This window comes from Gadus morhua, chromosome 17 (genome assembly GCF_902167405.1).
Source record: "Gadus morhua chromosome 17, gadMor3.0, whole genome shotgun sequence".
Taxonomy (NCBI): Eukaryota; Metazoa; Chordata; class Actinopteri; order Gadiformes; family Gadidae; genus Gadus; species Gadus morhua.
The window spans coordinates 3,769,500-3,787,742 of NC_044064.1; the positions used below are offsets into that span (position 1 = coordinate 3,769,500).

General features: G+C 46.1%; 1 protein-coding gene and 1 pseudogene across 3 annotated transcripts; one reads left to right on the top strand and one right to left on the bottom strand.

Annotated features, from left to right (window-relative positions):
- The first annotated feature begins 810 nt into the window (after nt 1-810).
- Nucleotides 811-10,405, top strand: LOC115529329 (major histocompatibility complex class I-related gene protein). Of its 3 annotated transcripts, XR_003973515.1 has the most exons (8): nt 811-962; nt 3,495-3,761; nt 5,776-6,054; nt 6,360-6,686; nt 8,531-8,632; nt 8,884-8,911; nt 9,574-9,641; nt 9,850-10,405. XR_003973515.1 is itself a non-coding variant. In XM_030337963.1 (7 exons), the coding sequence occupies exons 1-7, from the start codon at nt 908-910 to the stop codon at nt 9,866-9,868; spliced, it is 1,077 nt and encodes a 358-aa protein (XP_030193823.1). In that variant the 5' UTR covers nt 811-907; the 3' UTR covers nt 9,869-10,405. The 3 variants fall into 3 exon arrangements, 2 of the variants coding, with proteins under 2 accessions (XP_030193823.1, XP_030193824.1); XM_030337963.1 differs by lacking the exon at nt 9,574-9,641; XM_030337964.1 differs by lacking the exon at nt 9,574-9,641 and having other exon boundaries at nt 6,360-6,659.
- A 5,125-nt stretch (nt 10,406-15,530) lies between these two features.
- Nucleotides 15,531-17,938, bottom strand: LOC115529915 (la-related protein 7-like; annotated as a pseudogene).
- Nucleotides 17,939-18,243: the final 305 nt, after the last annotated feature.

An 18,243-nucleotide genomic window follows, 5' to 3' on the forward strand; every position in this document is an offset into this window, starting at 1 on the left:
ATAAGGGGAATGACTCCATGCAGGCTAAGATAGGCCTAGTGTTGATGATGAATCGAATATCGGAATAATAAAAAATATGACAAGAGAGCGAAGTACGACAGACAAGAAGTGACACAACAACAAGCAAATAAATCATTGACTGAAGAGTGTCCGGGCAGTGTGTGTGTGTGTGTGTGTGTGTGTGTGTGTGTGTGTGTGTGTGTGTGTGTGTGTGTGTGTGTGTGTGTGTGTGTGTGTGTGTGTGTGTGTGTGTGTGTGTGTGTGTGTGTGTGTGTGTGTGTGTGTGCGGTCCGACGCCCTGTCCAGCGTTACTGTGACAAGAGTTCATGTTTCTTATGATCTTCCTCCACCAGCGTCCTGATATCAGATGTCTTATGCTGACGGACAAAATACACACACACATACACGCACACACTTACACACACAGCTATATCTAACACACACGGACACGCACATACACAACACACACACACACACACACACACACACACCAATCTACGCACATACACTCGACACATTTATCTGAACTGTAAATATATGAACATTACATTGATGAAGATTGGATATATTATGATGAATGAACATAATGTGAACATAATGTATATCTAAACCTTATATCTCTCTGGCCATTATTTATAAGTGAAGATATTGAATAAGTGAATAGTGAATTATTTCAAGGTTACATGAAACTTGATCGAAGTTGTGTGTGTGTTTAAGTTAGTTTCACTTTAGGTTCTCCTGGTAACTAATGACGTCAAAGCCATATTGAATTCCTACTGGTCCAGACCGGCCTCTCCCTCTCGCACCGTCTCTTGTTTGCAGGTTTCCTGTCAGTCCGTCTGATGCTGGAGTCGGAGTCGCGTCTCTGTGGATAATATCATCGATCTGTTCTTCTGATTGCATCGATATGAAGGCGCTAATAGGGCTGCTGCTGTTGGTCTTTGGTCACAATGTGTCCTCGGGTAAGATCGATTAGAGTTTTTAACTTTCAAAATGATCTTTCCAAATGTTTCGTTTCTGGTTCCGGAAGAGACGACGCTTAGATTCCCTAATTTCGTTTAAAAGCATTTGATTATCCTCTCTAATGAGTTTAATCCACAGCATTATTTATATTTTACTGTGTATATTTTAACTAGGTTCTACTGTGAAAACGAAACCAGCGCACTGGTTTGATGACGTCGTTCCTAAATGTACAATCTATTATCAGATCCAAAAATTAAACTTCAGTTAGGAGGGAATCCAATGTGTACTTTAAGTCTATTGTTAATCCTAAGAATTATATTAACACTCATAACAATCTTATTAACTCGTCAACATTCTTGAAAAATCATCACGCGCACGTACACACACACACACACACACACACACACACACACACACACACACACACACACACACACACACACACACACACACACACACACACACACACACACACACACGTTGCTATCAATACATTATGAAATATAATAATTATTTTGCTATAGGCCTAGTAATTATTATCATTCCAATGATAGCAATCTGAAGATAGTTAAAATGCTGTAATCGAATACAGAAATTCACCAATATACTTAGAATTATAAAAACATTGGAATAGTTATTTAAATAATCGTTTAATATTATATAATGGATAGTATTAACCTGTTTGTCTCTCTTACTGTCGGTCTGCCGTGATGTACTGTATTAACCCTCCTGTTATGTTCCGGGTCAAATTGACCCGTTTTAAAGTTTGAGGATCTAAAATAGTTAAAAGTATTTTTTCAGTATGAAACTTCTTCTGCTTGCCTTAATTAGTGTAATCAACATATAATATGAAAATATTTCATCTCACATATTTGCAACCACCCCCTGCATGTTTATATCACATAGATACTGTTCGGGTCAATTTGACCCAGCAGTAAAACTGGAGGTAAAAGGGTGTCAGAAATGTCAGACTAATTCTTTCTTTACAACTGTGAGACAATTTTCACCCAATTCACACACACACGCACACACACACGCGCACACACACCTACGCGCACACACACACACACACCTACGCACACACACACAGGTGCAATTTTTATGACTTTTGACGAGAACCATTTATGTTCTCTGTTCTCGCGGGAAAACTCCAACCACATTCAGTGGACACTCAACAGGGGAGGGTCAAAACATATCAAATATTCTCTGCATGGGAGTCCTACCAACATTACACTCTGTCAAGCAGACCTTTACAAAATGAGCAGCAGAAGCAAATGGATGACAGTCCAGGAGGCTCGGGCCTTCATCACTGATCATGACAGTGAAATAGAGGAGGATGTGTCTGAAGACAAAGACGATCTTGAGCCAAATTCAGATTCTAATGAATCTGATTTTGAACCAGATGAGGGAATTGCTATTCCTATTCCTCCAAGCAAGACATTCATGTCAAAACATGGTGAAATACAGTGGTCTTCATCCCCAAATATGAGTCAGGCGAAACTGTCTGCAGAAAACATAATAAAGACAGTGCCAGGGCCCACTAGGATGGCAGTGACGCGTGTGACTGACATCAAGTCAGCTTTTGGGCTGGTCATGCCCAATTCAATACAGAAAATCATTCTGGAAATGACTAATCTATGAGGGAGGCGTGTTTCTGGGGAGAAGTGGAAAGAGCTGGACAAAACACATTTAGATGCGTATTTGGGGCTCCTCATCCTGGCTGGGGTCTATAAGTCCAAGGATGAATCGACAGCCAGTCTGTGGGATGCGGAGACAGGCAGGGCTATATTTCGAGCCACAATGAATGTCTCTGGAGATTTTTCACATTTTCTCCAGAGTAATCCGATTTGATAATCGAGAGACAAAGGCTGGTAGACGGGAGAGAGACAAGCTGGCAGCTGTTAGGACAGTGTGGGACGAGTGGGGAGAGCAACTTTCACTACTCTATAACCCAGGCCCTAATATCACAGTGGATGAAAGGTATAAAGGCCTAACCCATAATAAAGTGGTGAAACATAAAAAAAAAAAAAAGTTTGAACAAATATTTCTTTTAATGAAAAACGAGTGAATTATCCTAATTGAACCATTACCTGTTAGAGGTAAGGAACACTATTGCACTAAATATTGATAGAATAGTTACTAATGGAGTTAGTAATGACATGTTCACACTGCTTGTTAGGATTTTTTTGGTTCAGGACATCTTTTGGATAATAAACATGCAACCTGTTAACCTGTTTATCTGTCTACCATGATGTAGGCCAACTGTATTAACAGTTTCCAGTTATTTCCAGTTTCTGGAAATAACTGGTTTTATTCTTGAATTTTATTATTTGGGACAAGTGGGTAGAGCTTGCCACTTTTGGTAAGCAGAACTGGCGCTGCGGGATGAACCGGACGCCGGGTTAAGGCGCCCGATGCCGACGCTCATCCGGCTACAGTGATGTGCTGTATTAACCTGTCTGTTTGTCTGTCTCTCTGTCTGTCTGTCTCCGTGATGTACTGTATTAACCTGTCTGTCCGTCTGTCTACAGTGATTCACTCTCTGCAGTTTTTCCAAACGGCGTCGTCTGGACTCTCAACCTTCCCAGAGTATGTGACTGTTCTGATGGTGGATGAGGTTCAGGTTGAGTACTATGACAGCAACACCCGGAGAATCATAACCAAACAGGACTGGATTGACCAGTTCTACAGAGATCCACCAGGGGAACTGGAGATTGCAACTGAAAGGAGAAAGGGTATCCAGCAGGTCTACAAAGTCAACCTTGGGACTCTGAAGAAGCGCTTTAACCAGACAGGAGGTACGTTTACATCTAATGTCTGACCTCTCACATGGAGATAGACATCATTTAACCCCAGAATAAAGTTTAACCATACTCCCACACACACACACACACACACACACACACACACACACACACACACACACACACACACACACACACACACACACACACACACACACACACACACACGGACGGTCGCAGGGCCCGGCCGCGGCCCTGCACCTAATGTCACAACTTGCACCAACTGTTCAAATAAATTCAAATAATGCAATTAAATTTCACTTTTTAATGAACCAGTCACTGCTAAATGATACAACTTATGATTGTCCTTTATTGCTATAAAAAATATGGACTTTTCAACAACCCTGAAAAAAATTGATTCTAAGATTGTATTCAAAAGGACAAAATGGCAACTCCAAAATACAAATACAATTAAAGTCACAGAAAATGTTACGTGACATTTAGTTAAAGTAGTTAACGTCTACTAATATTATAAAATCTCCCCGCAGTGAATAATCAAGTCACATCTTCTTTAATCAAGGAAACTATTTGCGGGTCTACCGGCTGCATTACCAGAATGTAACCAGCAGGTGGTGCTGCTGTGCTGCCGTGTTTCTAAGCAGAATATTTATTCCAGTCTGTTGGTTCTTCATTCCCCAATACGAACACACACACACACACACACACACACACACACACACGTCCAGAAGTATGTGTATATATGTATACAAACACACAAGCACGCACACAGAAGCATCTCATCTGTGTTTGAATGTATTGAATGACCAGCGCACAGTAGCCTGTCTTCAGTCCTCCTGATTCAGCGGGGTCCCTGTCCCTGCCCTCAGCTCCTCTGAACAGCGATGCTCCTTTCAGTGCAGCAGTTTCCTGGTGCCGTACGTTTTCCTCCAGATCAGTAACGCGTCTTCCTACAGTTCAGCAGACATGTCTTTAACCCTGGAGGTGATTGGGACTGTCTGGTGATCCGTTAAAGATAACCTCTGAACTGCTGAGGGAAGCCTCCTCTATATATCCACGGGTAGGGGGTGTAGGGTGGAGTAGGGTGGAGTAGGGTTGAGTAGGGGCTGTAGGGGGGTGTAGGGTGGTGTAGGGGCTGTAGGGGGGTGTAGGGTGGTGTAGGGGGTGTAGGGGCTGTAGGGTGGTGTAGGGGGTGTAGGGCGGTGTAGGGGGGTGTAGGGTGGAGTAGGGTGGTGTAGGGTGGTGTAGGGGCTGTAGGGCGGTGTAGGGTGGTGTAGGGGGTGTAGGGGCTGTAGGGTGGTGTAGGGGCTGTAGGGTGGTGTAGGGGGTGTAGGTGGTGTAGGGTGGTGTAGGGTGGTGTAGGGCGGTGTAGGGTGGTGTAGGGGGTGTAGGGGCTGTAGGGTGGTGTAGGGGCTGTAGGGTGGTGTAGGGGGTGTAGGTGGTGTAGGGGGTGTAGGGTGGTGTAGGGGGTGTAGGGGCTGTAGGGTGGGGTAGGGGGTGTAGAGTGGAGTAGGGCTGTAGGGTGGTGTAGGTCGGTGTAGGGGGGTGTAGGGTGGTGTAGGGTGGTGTAGGGTGGTGTAGGGTGGTGTAGGGTGGTGTAGGGGGTGTAGGGGCTGTAGGGTGGAGTAGTTTGAGACTTGATAATTAGTCCAGTATCATTTTAAACTAATTATTATCCTGTTAACCATTCTACATTATCCAGGTGAGTGGTGACTCCATCACATAAAGACTCGTGTTCTGAAGAGGCTCCTGTTTGTAGTCTTTGTGGTCTCACGTCCTTTAGAGTTTCTGCAGAGCTTCACCCCAACAGTTAATCTCTCTCTCTCTCTCTCTCTCTCTCTCTCTCTCTCTCTCTCTCTCTCTCTCTCTCTCTCTCTCTCTCTCTCTCTCTCTCTCTCTCTCTCTCTCTCTCTCTCTCTCTCTCTCTCTCTCTCTCTCTCCCTCCCTCTCTCCCTCCCTCCCTCCCCCTCTCTCTCTCTCTCTCTCTCTCTCCCTCCCTCCCTCCCTCCCTCCCCCTCTCTCTCTCTCTCTCTCTCTCTCTCTCTCTCAGGTGCCCACGTATATCAGACGATGGATGGTTGTGAGTGGGATGATGAGGATGGTACTACTGAGGGTTATGACCAGCATGGTTATGATGGAGAGGACTTCCTAGCGTGGGACCTGAAGACCCTGACCTGGGTCGCTCCAGTGCATCAGGCTCTCACCACCAAACGCAGATGGGAACAGAATAGAGCTTTAATGGAACAGTACAAGTACTACTACACCAAGGAGTGTGTTGATTGGCTGAAGAAGTTCCTGGCCTACGGGAAGAGCACTCTGCAGAGAACAGGTAGAGTCACATGACCTGGTGGGCGTTGACGGACTCATGTCTCTGAGTCCCTGTTCTCTCTCTCTGCCTCCCCCCTCCCTCTCTCCTTCTTCTCCCTCCCTCCCTCTCCCTCCCTCTCCCCCCTCTCTCTATCTCTGACCACCCTCTCTCTCCACCGTCTCTCTCTCTCTGACAAAAATATTTAAACAAAGTCCTAATGTCTTGAAATAAACCATCGAGACTTACATGACAAGAACACGTGTTTAACATTATAAAATAATCTCTCTCTCTCTCTCTCCTCCCCCCCCCCCCCCCCCTCTGTCCAGAGCGTCCGCGGGTGTCTCTGCTCCAGAGGAGCCCCTCCTCCCCAGTGGTGTGCCATGCTACAGGCTTCTACCCTAACAGGGTGGTGGTGTTCTGGAGGAGAGACGGCCAGGAGCTCCATGAGCAGGTGGACCCCGGGGAGGTCCTCCCCAACCACGACGGGACCTTCCAGGTCAGCGTGGACCTGGACCTCACGGCCGTCCCACAGGAGGACTGGGAGCGGTACGAGTGTGTGGTGCAGCTGAAAGGCATCGAGGACATCTCCACCCCCCTGGACCCCGCCCTCATCAGGACCAACGGGGGAAAGACTGATGTTGGAGGGGATGGAGGTGGGGAACACATGTCTCACATCCCAACCACTGCCAGGGGCCTCTACCCAGGCGCGTCGGTAGACCGGGGCATTCGAGGCTATAGCCCCGGATCGCTGTGCCGTCAAAAATAACATAAAAAAACATAATAATGATGAAAATAGCCCCATAGAGTTTACTTCTTTGTGGTTGTATTACCAGCAGACGCAGATGCAACATTGTAGACAGTGAAAACCGAAAAATTCGGACGTGTCCATATATGGGCAGATCTATAAATAATTTGTTGCAAAATGTTGCAAATTCAACGTCGGTATTCTGTCTTCTCTACGCACAGCGCGTCTCGTCGACATTGCTGTTTCGTGCCGTTAGCCTTTTATTGAGATCAGAGAAAGTTTAGAAGGACAGTAATACAATATCTTTGGTAAGATGGATATAAGAAGAGAGACCCGCAGTGAATTCAACCAGGTCCACTTCACATCGGGTAGGTGCATGACAGTGGTACCGTAAACCTTCAACAGACCGGGATTTATTTTTTTCAATCACGGAACTTTCGAACAAAACTCTTGTTCAACAAAGATGGGAAATACTATCAAATGTATTATTGAAACCAGTATGAATATTACCGTACATGTTGACCAGGCAATCGAATAACACCTGCACGCATGCTCACACACACGCGCGCACACGCACACGCACACACACACACGCGCGCACACGCACACACACACACACACACACACACACACACACACACACACACACACACACACACACACACACACACACACACGTAATCGGGAGAGTCGGGAGAATTCCCGGTGGGCCGGTAACGTTCCGGGGTGCTGGGCTGATTACTGCGGGATATCAATATTGCGTTTATAAAAGTTCCTTGCAACGCCGTCCGGCAGCCTGAGCTGTGCAACAGCAACCTCTCACTCACTCAACACACGCAACACTCACAAACTGTCAACGGAGGCTTAAAAGTTAGGAGATGTGAGTATTCCTAGAGTGCCTGGGTCTACGTGGAAACTGCTGAAGCTACTGGGTAGACACACAGCTCTCCGGATTAGCTCAGTGCAGCAGAACACGGTGGATTGTGGGTAAATGAGTTCTATGAATAGGGCTAAGCTCAGATCAGTCCCTGATAGGCCTTTCACACCGCCGCAAAATCGGAGCGCTATTTCGGAGCTAGAGCCAGTGTTTTGGTTTCACAACGCCAGAGAGACGGCTCTGGCCTGTAAAGACCGGTTCAACTCCAACCCCAGGATTGAGCTGGGCTAGAAAGAGAACTGCCTTTACGCCAGGGGCAGGGGGCGGGGGTTATCCTTACCTTCATAAACAGGAAGACCAACGAAGACCGGCATCTTTAAAAACACCGAAGTAAACAATGGACGTGAAGACGAAAACGCAGTGGACCGTGGAGGAGACAACCTGTCTCCTTGGATTCTGGTCTTCTTCAGAGGTCCAGAACTAGTTAGAGGGAGCAACCCGGACAAAGGCTATCTTTGAACAGCTGCAGCCGTTTGCAGTGACGTGATGACGTTGCTCTCGTCGGCTCCATGGCTGGCTCTGGCCGGTGTGAAACCAACTGGTTCATAACTGGGATAAGGCTGGAACCAGTTTTGAACTGGCCCTAGCACCAGCCCGGAACTGGCTCTTGGTTCTTTTTGGTGTGAAAGGCCTATCAGTGACCCTGAGCTCCAGAACAGGTTCTATATAGAGGAATATTGAGGCTGTGTTAGTTGTGATTGTACCATCACGTGACCATAGACATGTGGTTCAATGATGGAGGGATGGATGAGGGAGGGTCTCTGTCCAACATCTATTATTAAACACCTGATTTTATTTTCTTAATTTACCTTCAGGGGACAAGAGTCACATCCTTGCTTTCATCCTCACTGGTGTTGCTGTTCTTGCTGTTGTTGCTGCTGCTGTTGTTGGAGTCTTTCTGTACCGGAAGAGGAATAGTGAGTGAATCAAACTCTCCAGGAGGACTGACACCTGATATCCACCTGCTCCTACTTCCTGTCCCCTTCCTAGACTCTGATTGGTTGTCTTCACACACTGGTGGTCTGGTTGTAGGAACCTCCACCTCTGAATGATGAACCTCCTCCAATGTCGTGTCCATAGAGATGTTGTGGCATTAAGAATATGAAAGTCTAATAACATGAGGATATTCTCCACGGTTACAACACTAATCATTTCTCTTGATCCTTAGATTACGAAAAAGCGTCACAAACCAGTTGGTGAGTATAATTTGTTTTTACTGCTCTTACGATTAACGCCACTACCAACACCGAGACCTTGGTGACTTGTCTAGCTTACTGGACTATACAGCTCTATAGATCTAGATACATCTAGCTTACTGGACTATACAGCTCTGTAGATCTAGATACATCTAGCTCACTGGACTATACAGCTCTATAGATCTAGATACATCTAGCTCACTGGACTATACAGCTCTGTAGATCTAGATACATCTAGCTCACTGGACTATACAGCTCTGTAGATCTAGATACATCTAGCTCACTAGACTATACAACTCTGTAGATCTAGATACTGTACATCTAGCTCACTGGACTATACAACTCTGTATATTTAGTTACATCTATTCATCTTGCTCACTGGAAAATACAGCTCTATAGATCTAGAAACATCTAGCTCACTGGACTATACAGCTCTGTAGATCTAGATACATTTAGCTCACTGGACTATACAGCTCTATAGATCTAAATACATCTAGCTTACTGGACTATACTGCTCTATAGATCTAGATACATCTAGCTCACTGGACTATACAGCTCTATAGATCTAGGTACATCTAGCTCACTGGACTATACAGCTCTGTAGATCTAGGTACATCTAGCTCAGTCATGACTTCACCTCCTCCCATTCTGCTACTTCCCAGATTCTGACACCAGCTCTGAGAAGACTGAGGTGCAGAAACTGGCTCCTGAGTACCAACCTCTGTCCACAGTCAGTATTTCATCACTTTACAATACTTATTCTGTAATATATTTAGTTATATTTATTTATCACAGCAATAGTGATGGTAATATTTTAACACTACTTCATCACAATAATAGTTGAACAGTACTTCAACGCAGTTATATGTTAACAGTACATCATCAAAGTGATAGTGTGTTTAATGTTTAATGCTGACTTGTGCTTCCTTGGTGTTTAGGTTCAAAGTTAAATCATGAAGAGGCTTCTCACGTTCAGCTTCCTAAACCAGGATGGAGTGCATCGCTGTTCATTTATAATCCTTACAATCAGGCTGTGGTCTTCAGCTAACTGCAGAGTCTGCATTTGCTAAATTACAATATTCATATTTAACTCTATTTTGATTACAATCATCGATCTGTAAGAAGTGTAAATCAATTACATATCTCTATTTGTGATGGATTTGATTAACTCTGCCGCTTAACGTTATAACCTTTTAATGATCTTATATTGTTTAGTAATATTTAAGTTTCAAATAATGTTCAAAGATTCTGAATCAAGATTTTGGACAGTGAGATTCGGTTGAGTTTCAATACAATAATTGATTAATTTAATGTGTTTCCTCAAAATATATTATTTGAGAGTTCTGCTAGCTAGAGAATTGCATTGCTGCATAGTCTACCACAATCGTGCTAGGCTGCTTTAGCCTTGATTCTCTTTGCTGTATTTTCTGCGTTCTTTGGGGAATTGGATGGTATATACTTGGGTTATTATGTCAATAAAATACTTAAAAATCGTTTTGCCTATTTAATATTCTTATTGTTAGGTTAGGTTTACATACTTTGTTTAGAGTTGAGGTTTATTATTAAAGGTGAATCCTTAAGATAAAATCGACAAATACAAACTATAATTGATTTTAAAATATGAAGTTGAATTTAAAAATACAGAAATTAATAATTAATAATTATTAGATTAAGTTATAAAAAACTGAGAAGCGATGTGATAGATATACATTCACAAAAACATTTAACTGCATTTATGATTTTAGGTTATTTAGATAGGTATTTTTAGCCTTTCATTTATTCAGTATTTGATAATATCCTATGATATACAATATGAAAACAATTATACCAATGTAAATAGCTTTAACATCATGCAAACAGATAAATTCTTTCTGCAGATCAAATAATAAAATGTATAAATCCTTATTCAGTTCCCCACCCAGCTAGCGTGTAGAACCAAGATGGCTGCCGGGTGATTCAGGCCCAGAGCTGATCTGACAGGTTTGGAGACAGTCTGCCTGGGCGACCTGATTGGCTGCCTGGGTCACATGGTATAATGAGTTTTTGGCTCTGGAAAGCCCGGTAGCTGCAGCCTGGCTTCCCGCCATCCCTTTGGATTTGCACCATAAATGTGCTGAGTGACATGAGTGTTGGTTTAGACCTGTAGGTAGGCTAGGCCTATTGTTTTAATAACATGTTGATTTTTACAATTATGATTAGCTCCAGTTTCCATGTTTGGCAAGCAACACAGATCAATCTTCTTCTGAATGTGTGCGTGCCTGTGCGCGTGCAGGCTGGAGTCCTTTTTGATGACGTCATAAATGTATTCATTGATTAAAGGAACCAAACCAAAACTATATACGCCACCACAAGCCTCACAAAACAAACATAATATTTAAATTCCAACTACAACTTTGTTTACAGTAAACTAAAATAAGTGATATGCAGTATGATCAAATGAAGATCAAAACCAATGAAATTATTAAATTATTCTTTATTTAATCAAACTAAGCTTATCATTTAATGTGCATTGCATTGGCTATGCGCAAGGAGGGAAGTGAAAATAAATCAAACTTTTGACTCAATTGACTTGTGTAGATGCACTACCAGTAGCACTGTCGAGTTGCAATCTAACAGAATGACTCATCTAACCCCCACATGAAATGCTTACGGGTCGACCCATGCCTTCACCTACATTTCGAGGGCCCCATAAGGGGCTTCCATTAGAGCAATTAGAAACAGAATTAAGAGGCTGCCATACATCAGTTTATATTCCAACAAGAGAAACACAAAGTTCCAGGCAAATCGAGCCAGATGCAGACACGCCCGGAGCCGACCAACTACCCAGGACCAGACCCGGCCGCGCCAGGAGCAACAGCCACATGACGCAATCAAATAGCGGCAGGGTTTGAATCGGTTCTGTTTTGAAGGTCCACCATTAACAGAAAGGTTGATTGGATAAATTATAGATGTTATAATCAACAACGGTTTGTCAATTTTACCACGGATGCAGTCAAAGGACAATCAGAACAATTAGATGCCACCTCCCGAATGACCTATCAGAATAGGCAAGCCTTGGACATGTTATTGGCAGAGCAAGGAGGGTTGTGTGAGATGATAGGGACGACATGTGGTACTTTTATCCCCAACAACACAGCTCCGGGTGGGTCGGTGGCCAGGGCGCTGTCAGGGTTACAGTCCCTCAGATTAGAGTTGGCAGAGAACTCCGGCATTGATGACGCTTTCACCGGACGATGGGGAACCTGTTTGTGGTGAGCGCTCCAGGAGCACCAGGTGCCATCCAAGCTTACATGGAGATCAAGTGTGAACCCGTGAACACAGACGAGGATCCACCAGAGGGGCCCGACCTGATCCGGTTGGACGGTTGAACATGTTCCTAATTTCTGGTACGGGCGAGTTGACGATTGGACGCCAGGAGGAGGCTCACATGTGATCGTGCTAGTGACCTCTACATGTGAGCCACGCCCTTGACGAAATGGAACAAACATTGGACTCACAAACTACAGGACCTGATGACAGCAAACAGGAGCAACGACTACAGGAATGTCCAAAAGCCCAAACATACGTACAGCGCACCAATACATGAAGATCACCTGAATCATTCAAAATCTATGCATATCTGATGGGACTTTTTTAATCTAAAATGTATTCTTATGTCACTTATTTTGGTGGACTTGCCATTCAATGCATGCTGAAAGTGTAACTCTTTGTGTCACACATAGTTAGAATTATTTGATGGGTTTTCTATGAGGGAACTGACATGTTTGCTTTTTTGAATCTATGATTGATGATGGATAACATAATAATTTTTTGACCACTGATTTAGTGATGATTGATTGACATGGTGATGTATGTCTACTTCTTTGTTGTTGAGTGAAGCTTGCAGCCCACTGTGTATTCCATGTGATACTTACTATACTTTCATATATTTTTATATGGCTTGTAGAAGGGCTTCCCAAGGAGGGAATACATTCACACACTCATAATGACAGGCCACTCATGTCCTTAGAGCCTAGGGAGGAGTCCGACTCATGCAAGGAGCCATTCATTCATGCATCAATTCTGGAGATACCAGCAGGCCAGGTGACGCTCCTGGCCACAAAAAAAATAATTCCCGCACATAAGGGTCAGCAACAAGCCACAAACTAAGTTGCAATGCCCACACATAGCCACAAAGGACCAACACCAAGTTTTACAGTCACAACCCAGGGGACCAGAATGCTCCAGGCAGGGCATCCACAGATGCCCAGCTAAGCCTCCAGGCATGCCGATACAATTCCCCTCCTTTTGCTTCATAGATATCATACCAAACCTTCACCAAATAAAGGGAGTAACAAGACGAAGAACAGGGCGGTACTCACCACAGGTCCACAGTCATCGCAGGCCAACCGCTCCGTGTCCCGCCGCACCGGCACCTCGTCTCCAGGCAACCAGCCCGCGCCTTAAGTCCAGCCTTTCAACTCCACCGTGTACACACGAATACAAAAGGTCCTCTCCTCGAAGACGCCCAGCAGCGTTTGTCCATCGGGTTACTTTCACTCACCGAACCTCACCTGCTGACCAAGGGACTCTCCGCTCAGCCTCAAACTCTGAGCCCCCCTCGCCCACTCAGCTGCTGATACTTAGCAGTGATGAGCGCCTCAACACCGCCCCCTCTGGGGGATGTCAGTACTGACCCTAACCCTAAGCACCCTAAAGCTAACCCTGTTCCTAGTAGCACATGTGGACACCCTTACAGACTTGTTATGATATTACATATTTGGAGACTAATTCCTTGCAAATAAACGGTCCAAAGTGTCCAGTGTGAGGAACGCAGAAGAGGGATCCCCCTCCCAGGGACAGTTAGGGGGCTTTCCCGAATGCACCCGAGGTGGTCCGGAGTGGGATGGGGGGTCCAATAGGCAGCCAATTGCGTTTAGCCCCCAAACACAATTTGCCTCAAAGACTTTTGTTGTAGGCCGAAAACAACAATTGATTGAAAAAAATAATTATTGGTTTTTCGTCACACTCTGTAGTCAATTAGCCTAATTAGAGAGTTAACTACCAGATAGAGGGAGAAGCCGCGTGGTTCCCTGAGCCCCATTCAGGATCAGAGGTCGAATTAAACCAACTGCTCGACAAAAGGGAACAGAAAGTGCAGAAGACAAGATCCAGGACGGACGAACGGCCTCCTCTGAAGGCAGGAATGGCGTCTCACTCGGGGTACACAGGTGGGGGCGCCCGGCCACGTCGTGTGCAGCGTAGCGCCTTGTGGTTTGTGCATCAACTCACCAACGACGCCGTTGTCCCTCCAACAGAAGACCTCCAGGCGTGGAACAGCCCTGCGAGGGTCCACCCTCTGCGCCCACGTGACAACCTCAGAGTCAACAGAGCGCTGTTCGCCACGACCAGCAGGGACAGCGTCTGCCCCCCCGGCCCCCCGGTGGCGGCGAGGGAGAGCTGCGGACCCGCCCCGCCGCCACGGGAAGCCCCGCCCAGGCCGCCCTTCACCGGCACCGCCGACCACAGCTCCCAGTACCGGCCCCCCGCGTTCCGGCCCCGGAGGCCTCCGGCCCGGCCCGCCTACCACCCCCCCGGGCCCCCTCTGACGGGGGTCCACACCAGCCACACGGACTCCAGGGGCCAGCCCTCCGGGTCGGCCCGGTCCTTAGAGCCCGCGGGGGCCTGGGGGAGGAGCCCCGCCTCCTTCGCCAGCACCACAGAGTTCAGGGACCAGTACCGAGCCTGGCCCCTCCCGGCCCGGCTCCAGCCCCAGACCCGGGAGTACCGGGCCCCCGAGGGGGACATGGCCCTCCTCCTCTCCACCACCCGGGCCCACTTCGGGGAGCACCGCGGGCTCCAGCGGCCCCCGGGGGCGCGGCCCGCCAGGGAGGCCTCCGTGAGGTCCTCGGTGAGGTCCACCATGAAGGAGGACTTCAGGGCCTGGACCACGGTGCGCCGCCCCCCCGTGGCCCCGCCCCCGCAGGAGCTGGAGTGGCCCCGGGGCCCCTTCGCCCGGACCACCACGGCGCGCGCCTCGTACACGCCCAAGGCCGCCCAGCGCTCGCTGAGCTGTAAGCCCCGCCCCCGGCCCCTGAACACCGGGCCCCCCATGGAGAAGGCCTCCGTCTACAGGGCCAGCTTCACGGCCCCACGGGGCCCCCCTTAGCCCCCCGTGAGGGACGGCGCACCCCCCAGGGGTCACGGTGGGGTCATGGACGTCAGGCTCAGGGACCGCCGCTCTGCTGATGCAATAAGTAATGAACCAGCTTAGGGGGTCACTGCAGCTGCTGACCTTTGACCCCGTGTTTATACCTCCGCACACGACGGGGTGCAAAGGTCAAATAAAATGACCTTTCAACTGCACTGTATTGTAGAAGAAAGAAAATAGTTTGTATTATAGACCACACTAATGAACATTTTCATGTGATATTTTAATTATTAACACCAAACTATTCAAATATTGTGTTTAAGCTGACATTAACAATTATTCTTAAAATGCACATATTGTCACAACTTGCACGAACTGTTCAAATAAGTTCGAAGAACGTATTTAAATAAAAAATGTATGAAACCAATCACTGCCAAAATGATACATCTGATGTTTGACGTTTATTGCTATAAAAAAATTGACTTTTCAGCGACCAAGAAATTGGATGCTTTCTCAACAAAGGCAGCCTTGTACCTTATATATACACACAACATGTACGACTGGGAAAACATTTGACAAAAAGGCTCGGGCCATGATGATCTTCTCCGCCTTCGAGATGAGCTACGATTGACAGCACAGGAAGTTATGTTAGAAGAAATGCATGTTAGTGTGGAGAAAAGTCAAACATTTGTGTTGAAATATGAAACGATGCTACAAGAACATGGCTAACATGTCAAGTATTTAAAGCACAGGTATTAATATTAAGATGCCGTCAACAGGTAAAGGGGTGGTATTGTGCCACCAGGTGTGAGTGTGATTAGCCATGACAAGCCGTTTGAAGACCGGCCGTTGCCTGTGTCTTAGGGACATTAGTGATGGATTTCATGATTATTTTCCTTGATTCAGTCCACGTCGGTCAGTTCGCCAAGAAGAATCGTTCAGAATCGTTGGTTCAGTCGCCTTTCCGGAAGCAGTCAACCATGGAATGCACGGTTCTCAGCTGATTCAGATTCAGCTCCTCTCCCTCGTTCTCAAACAATCGTGCAAACGGTCCTCAATCAACACACAACGTTACAATTAAGTTCCCTTCAGCTGAGGAGCGCATCATGTTCAGAATCGGGATGTTGTTGCCCAGGCCAGTCCCTCTGCACCACTCTGCTAACTTAACACAGTGAACAGTGAGTCAGCGAGTGGGAGTCGAGTCTGGGAGAACGAACGATAGAGACGAAGGAGAGAGAACTGAAACGTGGAATCAAGTCGGTTCGTGCTTGTTAAAGAGTCGTTCCATTGAACTTATTTGGTCGCAAACGAGTCGACCCATCACTAAGTGAAATCACAAGTGGGTGTGTCCACCTAGACTTTTGCTGGATGCAGCCCTTTAAGAAAACGCACATTCCAAGCCGCCATATTGGTGAATCCCATTTGCCCACCGTACAATCCCATTGCCCACCGTATAACACACACACATAACGACAATAGAGAGTGTTAAAGGAGATATCACCTGCATGCATTTCCAACCAGACATGGAGTTCATGTTTGTATTTTTCTCCCACCTTTTCTGTCCCTCGTTTCTTTTCCCTCGGACGGTTCAACTTCACTCAGAGTCACTCTTCTGCCAATACCTTTGCTCATGATCACCTAAAGAAATGCAAAAAACCTCAACGCCAAAACATAAACATGCGAGTGATGAGTCTTTGAAGGAACCGATAGATCTCTGAGGAACCGGTTCTCACCAGAGAGCAGATCCAGCGCCCAGCCGTGTTCCTTGGTGACGGCCGAGCGGTCGTTGATGACGGCCTGGGCTTCCTCGGGGGTCTTGAAGCGGGTGTGTCCTTCACTGTCTCCCTCCAGTGTGTCCACGCAGGCCACCGTAGATATTTTACAGAGGGCGTCCTGTAGAAATAAGAACATACAGACACTGGGATGGAGTCACGGTGCATGTGTCTGGAGCGAACATTTATTGCAGTTCACTAAAAATGTATCTGATAATTGAGAATGATCAGTCGTTACCAGGGCTGTAGTGGGCGGGGCACACGGGGGGACGCCGGCCACACACTTTTCGCAGCATGTTACAAAAAAAAAAGAATATATTAAAAATGATATCTATATTTGTTTTCACTATGGCAGCGCCGTCTGCTCAGTGTGTGGTGACTGCAGGCCCAGCCTCTTTGTGAAGTGGTGGTAGGGTGGCGATGAAAGATTAACTCCAGTTTCCATATTTGGCAAGTTACAACACTGAACACTGAACAACTCTGAATGTGCGTGAACACGGGATTCCTTTTTGATGACGTCATACACAGTCGTCCCCCCCACTAAAAAAATCCCCACTACACCACTGCTGCATAGGGTGTTTGATTTAACGACAATAAAAAACATGCATTTGGCCGTAGTTTATCAAGATTATTTTACAATGTTGTGTTGCGTTGGGGTGTAATCAACTGTATTGCAAAGGTTAACCACAAACCTTTGACCCTGGCTCTAACTTTAAATTTGGTTTGTCATTGAAGTCAGATCGTTGCGTTTCATTGTGTACTAAAGGTGAGATTATTGTGCTGTGTACTAAAAGACAGGTTGTTGTATTGTGGTGTGTTCTGTACTAAAGTGAGATCATCGTTGTGTCGTGTACTCAAGTGGGATCATCATTGTGTTCCAAAGTGAGATCATCATTGTGTTGTGTACTAAAGTGAGATCATCAGTGTTGTGTTGTTGTGTACTAAAGTGAGATCATCATTGTGTTGTGTTGTGTACTAAAGTGAGATCATCATTGTGTGGTGTTTACTAAAGTGAGATCATGGTTGTGTTGTGTTGTTGTGTACTAAAGTGAGATCATGGTTGTGTTATGTTGTGTTCCCTAGGTGGAGCAGGGTGAAGAGAGACAACACCATCACCAGCGACATTCTCCTAAACTGCCAACACACTAAATGGCGTCCAATGAATTTGACCTGTAATGGTCTGTGTCCAAAGAGCGTCTTGTTCCAGCGTCTTGTTCAAGCGTCTGATTTCCTTCTGTGCGGCCGCTCCCAGCTTCTGGTTGAAACATCTCAACCTTTCAGAAACACTCTGGGGTCACAAAGTTACACTAACGAATCATAATATATGAGATGGGCGGACTGGTCTGCCCTGTAAAGTTTGAAACTGGTGTACAAACTTGTTCCAGCGATGTCCGTATACCCGGATATCATCATGATCTGTCAATTGTAGA

Excerpts from the sequence above, each read along its gene's own strand:
- LOC115529329 (XM_030337963.1), top strand. The coding sequence starts at position 908 with ATGAAGGCGCTAATAGGGCTGCTGCTGTTGGTCTTTGGTCACAATGTG. Across the intron at positions 6,687-8,530 it reads TGATGTTGGAGGGGATGGAG|GGGACAAGAGTCACATCCTT; the intron begins GTGGGGAACACA and ends ATTTACCTTCAG. Across the intron at positions 8,633-8,883 it reads TCTGTACCGGAAGAGGAATA|ATTACGAAAAAGCGTCACAA; the intron begins GTGAGTGAATCA and ends CTTGATCCTTAG.